This window comes from Arachis ipaensis, chromosome B06 (assembly GCF_000816755.2).
Source record: "Arachis ipaensis cultivar K30076 chromosome B06, Araip1.1, whole genome shotgun sequence".
Classification (NCBI taxonomy): domain Eukaryota; kingdom Viridiplantae; phylum Streptophyta; class Magnoliopsida; order Fabales; family Fabaceae; genus Arachis; species Arachis ipaensis.
In genome coordinates this window covers 54,348,034-54,357,905 of record NC_029790.2, presented here as the reverse complement: position 1 = coordinate 54,357,905, position 9,872 = coordinate 54,348,034, and the positions used below count along the sequence as shown (strand labels likewise).

General features: G+C 36.7%; 1 protein-coding gene and 1 long non-coding RNA gene across 2 annotated transcripts; both read right to left on the bottom strand.

The window, feature by feature from the left end:
- On the bottom strand, positions 2,715 to 5,309 carry LOC110263331. Its single transcript, XM_021104491.1, has 2 exons — positions 5,173 to 5,309; positions 2,715 to 4,821 (listed from the first exon to the last, which is right to left on the bottom strand). The coding sequence occupies exons 1-2, from the start codon at positions 5,178 to 5,180 to the stop codon at positions 4,176 to 4,178; spliced, it is 654 nt and encodes a 217-aa protein (XP_020960150.1). The 5' UTR covers positions 5,181 to 5,309; the 3' UTR covers positions 2,715 to 4,175.
- LOC110263988 lies at positions 7,180 to 7,791 on the bottom strand. Its single transcript, XR_002349713.1, has 2 exons — positions 7,679 to 7,791; positions 7,180 to 7,487 (listed from the first exon to the last, which is right to left on the bottom strand). It is a non-coding gene; the product is annotated as an uncharacterized LOC110263988 (long non-coding RNA).

Here is a 9,872-nt window from a genome sequence, read left to right as displayed (position 1 = left end):
TTTAGAATAATCGAGATTTAATAATAATAGAAGAGTCTTACATTAACATAGTTCCACATGAATTTCTTAGCTTTAGGAGTTACAGCATGCCAGCTAGTGTATAAAAGACTCACAAATCTTTTATTCTACCAATTGTGCCTACGAAACTAGTTAAATTAGACACACTTTGATCGGTTGGTCCTACTGGCTGTCCAATATCAAAAATAACTTCTTCCCGCTGATCCATAGTTCTTGCATAAATCTCTTTGCAAGTTGTTTTTCCCCGGGTTTTCTTCTTCTTTGGCTCTCCTAGTTTCATGCATTAGGGGAAAATCAGGGAGTAATTAGTGATGCCAATTGAAAAATTAAGCATTATGATTTACAAAAAATATAAAAAATGATAGAAATATATTACCTTCGTCATCATCAATGTCCTCCATCACATGTGAATAATAATTTTCATCAAGTGGAAAGCTATCTCCCACATCATCACTTAGTTCAGAGCTTAGTCCGTCAATTTCTACATCTATCCCATTTTCTTTTAAAAATTCATCAATAGTTGTAGCCCTTACCCTTGGCTTGCTCTTTTCCTTTCTTGATCCCTCTTGCTCCAACATTAAATCTTCAGCTTGTGAGGTAGTGTTTGAACTCGGCAAAGTAGTGTCATGTTGCCTTTTTTGAGTTCTACCATGTGTGACTTGAATAATCTGCTGCTGCCTTTGATTGATTGTGGGCTGAGTAGAATTTGCACAACTCCGATCTTGGCTTACACTTGTTGGCACGCTATTATTCATATGATGAATTGCATCGAGCTTCCTTTTAAGTTCATTTGCACCCACCTTTGTAAGCTTAGAATTGTTCAAGCCTTGTGTTGACGGTTGATGTTGTACTTCATGCTTCTTCTTCTCAGCCATAGCCACAATCAAGTGATTCTTTCTTTTTTTATTTTCTGACTGTTGCGCAAGAATGCTTGGCTGTACTTCCAAGGTTTCAGGCGTGAAATTCATCCTTCTGTTGATTGTGTTGAGTGTGCTTTGTAAATGAGTAAAATCCAGCTTCTTTGACGTACAATTCTTCACTCCTTTGGTTGCACTCAACTCTTTTTGACTTTCGACTATATCCAACCTTGGCATAGTTTCCTCCTTGTCATTACGTGCTGCACCTTGCATCACATATTGCTTGCGTTCATCTACAATCTTTTGTCTCTTGGCTTCAAATTGTCGAAGCAAATTCTTACTTGATGTTGCTTTAAGATCAATAAATTCTTTATTCCTACACAAATAAATTAGTTAACTCGAGTTAATATAAGCAATAAAGTGACATATCCTATAAGAAACGCTAACAAAATGAGAAATTAAAACAAAAATATGACTTACAAATAAAAAGGTGCAGAAAACTTAGTTATACATATGTACATATTAAGCAATAAATTGCTTAGGCTGAGCCATCAGAATCAGAATCTCCAATGAAATCTGCCTCATATTTTTGGACAGAAGTCACTTGGGTAACCGTTTCAATAACTGTAGGTCATAGATCATTCCTCCCCAGAATAATTTCACCATCATCAGCTGGTATGGCAGGACTTGTTATATGCTCGTGTTGTTCACTATAGAAGGTTTGACGGGCCTCAGACTCAGATTCGTCATTTGTTTTGAATAAGTCTCTTGGGAGAGTTTCCATAACATAATGTTTGTTATGTTCGTATGGATCTTGCACATAAAAACACTGATGTGCTTGAGATGCTAGTATGAAAGGTTCATTCTGGTAGCATTTCTTATTGAAGTGAACAAATGTAAGACCATACTTGTCTCTCCTAGAATCATACCACTCACACCGAAACAATACAATCTTAAAACGCCCAAAATAATCTAACTCTACTATCTCAAATAACCTGCCATAATAAGCTACAGTGTCTTGAATTGGACTTTTATCTTTAGCACTTGCAAAGCTTGAAGTTAAAGCAATTAATGTGACACCACTATTTTGTGTTTTTCTCCTTGCCTCACGCTCCACAGTGTGAAACCTATATCCATTAATTATATATCCAGAAAATCTTCTTGCAATAGAGCTCGGACCTCGAGATAATTCTTTTAGCCAAACAGGCACATCTGGATCCCTCGCCCGAGTTTCAAACCACTGCGAGAAGGTTTTACTGTGAACTTTTGCTTTTCTCCATTTTGTTCCTCGCTGATTATTAACCTCATCCTCATGCTCTCTGTAGTTAATAATAGTTATGTTTGATCGGAAAAAATCTAAATGCACTTGATTTAGTGAATAAACATAAGTTATATTAAGTTACCTAACATAATATGCGACTTCTTCACAATTGTATAATACATACACATGGGCTTGAGCAGCTGATATGTCATCGAGATTAATTGGTTCTCCATTTCCCACGCCTAACGAACGACCTTTGTTAGAAAACAACTTTGAAGGCAAAACTTCATCGTCATTAGAATCATCATCATTCCGAGGTCGCTTATTAAGTCTTGTTTGCACACCTCCATGCAAGTATCTTGAGCAGAAAGTTAAGCACTCTTCAGCCAGATATGCCTCTGCAATAGAACCTTCGGGGCGACTTTTGTTGCGTACATACGACTTTAATGTACACATGTACCTTTCTGGAGGATACATCCAACGAAACTGTACCGGACCACCCAATCTCACCTCATTTGCTAAATGAATGGGAAGATGAACCATTATGTCAAAAAAACTAGGGGGAAAGATCCTCTCAAGGTGGCATAATGTTTCCACAATCTCTAACTCCAGTCGATCTATCTCTTCCAGTGTGATTAACTTTTTGCATAAGCGACGAAAAAAGGAACTTAGTCGAATCAACGGAATGGCCACGTGATCAGGAAGGATGCTTTTAATCGGTATTGGTAGTAAGTAGTGTAACAAAAAATGAGCATCGTGGGTCTTATACCCAGAAATTTTTCTTTCTCCTAGATGTACACACCGTGATATATTCGAAGCACTACCATCAGGTAGTTTTGTTGTCTTCAAACACCACAAAAAATTGACTTCTCTGCAGCAGTCATAGAAAAGCATGCCTTTGCCAACTTTGTTCTCTTGCCATTATTCACCTCCTTTGGTTGAAGATTTTTCCAGATCCCCAAATCTTTTAAGTCATATCGAGCATTCAGATGATCCTTTGTCTTGCCTGGGATATCCAAAAGGGTTCCAATTATACTGTCAAATATGTTCTTCTCTATGTGCATGACATCTAAGTTGTGACGCAGTGGGTTCTTGTGCCAGTAAGGCAATTCAAAGAAAATTGATCTTTTTTTCCAATTCCATAAGAAACTATTTGATGTACTTTGCTTCTTCCCGAAAATATTCTCAACATTTTGTAGCATCTCAAAAATTTTCGTTCCTTCTATAACAGGTGGAGGGGGTCTTAATTCTTGCTTCCCATTAAAAGACCTTGTATTGGTTCTCCATGGATGATCCATGGGTAAAAAGACACGATGGTCCATATAAACTGTCTTCCGACTATGTTTTAGTTGTAGAGAAGAGGTATTTTTGTTGCAACAAGGGCAAGCCAATCTTCCCTTTGTACTCTACCCAGACAATATAGCATACGCAGGAAAATCATTGATTGTCCACAAAAGAGCTGCTCGCATTTGAAAGGTCTCATTCTTTGATGCATCATAAGTTTCCACCCCTATTTCCCACAACAACTTCAAGTCTTCTATCAATGGTTGTAGATACACGTCAATATCTTTGCCAGGTGATTGTGGCCCAGGAATAAGCAAAGAAAGCATACAATATTCAGGTTTCATGCACATCCACGGGGGCAAGTTGTATACCATCAACATTACGGGCCACGTGCTCCACGAAATATTCATGCTACGAAATGGGTTGAACCCATCACTTGACAAGCCTAGTCTAATATTGCGTGATTCTTTTGCAAAATCTTCATTCATTTCATCAAAGTTCTTCCATGCCAGGCCATCAGCAGGATGCTTTAACGTCTCATCTTTAACGCGCTCCTCATCATGCCACCTCAGACTAACTGCCGTTTTTGAGCACATAAATAATCTCTGAAGTCTTGGAATTATAGGAAAGTATCTCAGCGTCTTTGCAGGAATAGGACGACCTTTCTTGTGAGGTTGGTTCTCGCTATTATCACTAGAATTTTCAGTATATCGAGATGTTCCACACACACGACATTGTGTTTCATCCTTTAGTTCTTACCTATACAGGAGGCAATCATTAGGACAAGCATCGATTTTTTTATAATCCAGACCTAAATCTCTTATCATAGCCTTCGTCTTATGGAAAGATGGAGGTATGTTAATTTCAGGCATTGCCTCTTTCAATAGCTTAAGAAGGGAAGTGAAGGAGGCATTGCTCCAACCGTGCAAACACTTTAACAAGTACAGGCGGATGGTAAAAGATAATGTAAAAAATTTCTTGCAGCCCGGGTATAACTCTTGACTTGCCCCATCTATTAAATTATAAAACTTTTTAGCCTCTTCATTTGGACCTACAGTAACACCCTCAGCATGATCTCCAAATGCATCATTAAGCAGTCCTTCAATGTCATCGCGTGCACCTTCATCATCCGTGTCATCATCAACCACCATCGGGATTGTCCGTTCCCCGTGATTAATCCATGTTCTATATCCCTTAACAAATCCGTCGGCTACTAAATGGTCAAATACCACATCTCTTCTATACCACTCAATGTTACAACACCTCTTACAAGGACATTGAATTTGTTGTCCGTCCGGTTCTCCCTCAGAGTATGCAAACTCTAAGAAACTAATAACACCATTGATATACTCTTTGCTATACCTCGGTAGATCCATCCAATCCTTCGGCATATCACAAAACCTAATCGATAATTATTAAATTTTTTTACAGGAAAATTTATAAGGGGTCGCAAAGTGAAGATAACAAGAGTAGAGGAGGAAGGGTGTTATGAAATATAAGGGGCATGGGCTATGAAACGGACTTTCATAGCTTTGTAGTTAGGTTAGGAAATAGTTCCTAGTCTTAGAAGTAATTCTCTAAATATTTTACTAGAAACTCGCTGAAGCAAAACAAATTAAGGAAAACAAAGAATTTATAGTACATAAATAATAAGTTAAATTGTAAATTCATAACTAATAAAGCAATCAAGGTGGAGCTACACATGAATTAATAGCATAATAATAAAGTGAAAAGAAAAAGTATGCATTGTACCTTGCCATGACACGATCAACGTTTTGACAAAATCCACTTGGGAGCTTTAACCAAAAACTTTAATCTGTTTGTTACCAAGTAAAATTCTAAGAGATTAGACTATAATCATATTTAGTCTAGATTTATTTTCATAAATTCTAAACTAATATAATTAAAATAAAAGGAAAAAAATAAAAAATCTCAATTCAGGTCAGTAACTTATTTGGAAAATAAAAGCAATCTGATAACTGCCCAAAATTCAATTCTAAAGCATGAGTAACTGAGTAACTGAAAATAAAAGGAAGAAATCTTGATAATATTTTTAATGATGTGAAATTTTATCTAATTATAAAGAATTACTCATTTTTATTTTGTTAGCTAAATGTTGGTTAGATTTTAATAAAAATACTGATTTTCTAAATTTTCTCTAAAAATAAAATAGTTAAAATTTATTAAATATTATATATTTACTTTTTATAATAAATTATGCATAATTTGAATGAAACATATTCAAAATAATATCGATCATGATATAATTTAGTTACAACTGAATTAAAATGGACGAATCAATAATCATAACAAAATAAGAACTTCACTTATATTGGCTTCAGCAATAAAAAATATTTATCCACACCTTGTGTTTTCAATAATCCATTGAGGTGAATAGTTCAACCGTTGAAGGAGGAACGAAATTAAATTCAGTCAAACGAATTATATTCAAGGGAGTTTAATCACGCAGAAAATTACCATCTACAAATCTAATATGTATTTTAAAATTTTTTAAATAAAATACAAAAGGAATTGCAGCAAAAGGAAGCAAATCCAAATGATAGAATGAGCACCCAAAAAAGAAAAGGATAGAATAGAATGGGCCATTACTAGTTGCAGACAACCCATCAGACATAGATTTCCGTAGTTGCATGGGCCATTTCTTCATCTCAGATCCACCAACTGAATAAATCGCTTTCTGCCACTCTGAAAAAATAACAAAATAACAATGCATAAATAAAGCTAGTCATATGAAGAAGTGAACAAGTCCAATCAGCAATATTTAGCATCAATTGACCACTCTATCTCATATAGTCTCATATAGTTGGAATAATGACTACAATTTTCAATTTATGATTGTATGCAAATGTATGCTTGCTGTTGGATGTAAAATCATTCATGTTTCTATACCAACAGCTTAACCATTTAAGAGAGAAGATATATGACAGCATATGTCCAAATGGTTTATAATTTATTAAATGTTGCCCCAAGCTCCTTAATAAATTTCGAAATCTAAGAAAATAAAGAGGTGGATGGTCCTATGCATTGTTCACACTTCAAGTCCAATGGCTTCTTGCGTGAGGGTGTTGATATAAAATCACTCACATTCCACTACCTGACAGCTTAAACCTCTTGATGTGGTTCATAATATTAACAACACATGCTTGTCACATACAGCCACAAATTATGGTAAAAAATTTTATTCATAGCAAGACCTATGGCCTTTCAATTCCCCAATAATCAATTATAAAGTAATATTAAAGAATACAAAATGCTAGGCTGTTCGTTGTGTCCATTTAGAAAACACACAAGCTAATTTTAGAAGTCAAGTACATCCATGTATCTTTATAATTGCTTCAAGAAACCTTGTACTCTTTTGATATTGGCTCATAAGGCCTAAAATCTATATATGCACTACCAAAAATGGCAGACGAAGAGATAAGAATTTTACCTAACTAAAATCAGAACTCTCTCAAATTTTAGAACAATTCAGTGGCCATAGAACTAGCTAAATTAAAAGAGATGTCCTAAATGGTGAAGATAAAGGAGAAAACAAGGAGAGTACATTTGATCTTGAGAAACACATTGATGCATATCTACTAGTCAAGTAGCTGATTTTCAGTCTATTTTCAATTTCAGTTTATCGATTGTATCTTTAGTGTTTTTACTACAGAATGCATTATTATCTTAATCTCTTTGCTTGTTAGAATCTTCTTCCCTATCTGTACAGCCGGCACATTTCAGTTCTTACTGTTGTTGGTTATTTAACCTTATTTATGAAGAATATAATGTTTTAAAGAACTGTTTTCTTTATGAGCATTTATCAAAAAATCTTATATCACACCAAGGCACGAAAGCTTTAAAGGAATGCTTGTTTCTGTTTTTACTAAGCTTCTAGTTTAGGTTTCAGGAACATTACCTGAGATGGATGAAACATTTTTCAAAATAATTGTTCTTGTGATTGCTTCGTCTTGCTAACCCCACCTTAGCTTTATTCTTGTTCTTGTTCTTGTGATTACTTCCTACAATCTTAGCTCTTAATGATGGTCCTCTCCTGTCATCAGTTTCTGAACATTTGGTAACAAGAGTCCAAGAGTATCAATCATCATAGAAGTTATAATAAAATTCTTAAAAGGAGAAATGAGGGTACGAGAGTTCACTCACGCCGCAAATGGTCACCAAACCCCCAAATTGAAAACCCTAAAGTCGGAATCATAACCCTCTGAAATTTTAGAACAAAATGGGCGTGAGTAGATACCTTCTCCACCACGATGGTGAGCGACGGGATCAGAGGATGATGCTGACAACCGATGTGAGCACACCGCGAAGACGACTGATGGTGAGCGACGGGATCAGAGGAGCGGTGAGCGACGGCAACAGAGGAGCGGTGAGCGACGGGATCAGAGGAGCGGTGAGTGTGGAAGAGGAGTGCCAACACCGATGGTTCACGAGTGCATGGTGCGACGGCAGAACTGAGGAGTGTTGGTGGTGACTGGTGATGAGGACTGAGGAGTTGGGGTTCTCGAGTGAAATAATTCTGAAGTTACTTTTGTGTTGGTGAAAGTGAAAAAAAAATTAGTAAGTGTTGAGGGATTTAGTAGTCTTACATGGATTAGGCAGCATTTTAGAATCGCACCCAAAACATAATAAATGGGTTACTTTTTAGAAGCGTTTCCTTTGGTGTAAAAAGTGTCTCCATAGCTATTCAGATATGGCTACACTTTATAAGTGATGTTTAAAATATCTAAGGAGACACTTTTGGAGTGATGCCTCAATAGTGTTTCCTATTATCTTATAAAAGGGCACCCTGCAAAAAAGCGTAGCCTATTCTAGGAATAGGCTACGCTTTTCAAATGTAGCTTAAAAAAAGTGTGGCTGAATGGGTGTTTTTCTTGTAGTGTGAATATCTTAGAAGCGGAATAAGTTGAATTGAATAGAAAACAGTAGTACTTTGCATTAATCTTTGAGGAACAGCAGAGCTCCACACCTTAATCTATAGAGTGTAGAAACTCTACCATTAAAAATACATAAGTGAAAGGTCCAGGCATGGCCGAATGGCCAGCCCCCATGATCTAAGAACCAGGCGTCCAAAGATGTCTAATACAATAGTAAAAAGTCCTATTTATAATAAACTAGCTACTAGGGTTTACAGAAGTAAGTAATTGATGCATAAATCCACTTCCGGGGCCCACTTGGTGTGTGCTTGGGCTGAGTTTGAATGTTACACGTGCAGAGGCTCTTTCTGGAGTTGAACGCCAGGTTGTAACGTATTTCTGGCGTTCAACTCTGGTTTGTGACGTGTTTCTGGCGTTTAACTCCAGACAGCAGCGTAGAACTGGCGTTCAACGCCCTTTTACGTCGTCTAAACTCGTTCAAAGTATAGACTATTATATATTGCTGGAAAGCCCGGGATGTCTACTTTCCAACGCAATTGGAAGCGCGCCATTTTGAGTTCTGTAGCTCCAGAAAATCCACTTTGAGTGCAGGGAGGTCAGGATCCAACAGCATCAGCAGTCCTTCTTCAACCTCTGAATCTGATTTTTGCTCAAGTCCCTCAATTTCAGCCAGAAAATACCTGAAATCACAGAAAAACACACAAACTCATATTAAAGTCCAGAAATGTGAATTTAACATAAAAACTAATGAAAACATCCCTAAAAGTAACTAGATTCTACTAAAAACATACTAAAAATAATGCCAAAAAGCGTATAAATTATCCGCTCATCAAGATCCAAGTATGAATAGCTTTTTTTCCAAGATAACTACCCAATTGGATGAAGATTGAAAGCTTTCTAGTAAAATCAAGAGAAAAGATAGAAGAAGAGTAATGAAAATTAGTAATGATCCATCAAATTACAACAGAGCTTCCTAACCCAATGAAAGGGGTTTAGTTGTTCATGGCTCTTGAAATGGAAAACAAAGATGGAGAATACATCATGAAAACTAGAACTAGAAGTGCAGAGAAAGTAAATTATACAGAGAGTAGTTCTCAATTTCCCATCCCCCAAAAACTGCTTTCTAATTCAAAACTACCCCTATATATACTACTCTTCTGATCTTCTAGTTGGTTTTTCAAGTCTTGGATATGGGCCTTTGGATCTTGAGTTTGAAGCAGTTATACTTCTTCAGTGGGCTTAGCTTTACTTGCAGAGAGAAAGTGTGAAGTAGGCAGGGTGTTTAGCTCAGGACGTTAGTGGCGTTAACGTTAAGTGAGAGTGTGGGTTCGAGAACGTTAGTGGCAATCACCTTTTTTACTAACGTTCCTCACCCAGGGATGATCTACGTTAACTTCAATGTTAATGGCACCAACGTGACCACTAACGTTGCCTCTTGGTCCTTCGCACACGTTATTGGGGCTCACCTTTTCCAATAACGTTGAGAGTCCTCCCTTCCCCTTACGTTAGAGTCCACGTTAGCTTAGTTAACGTGGCTCTTAACGTAGGCTTGCCAAT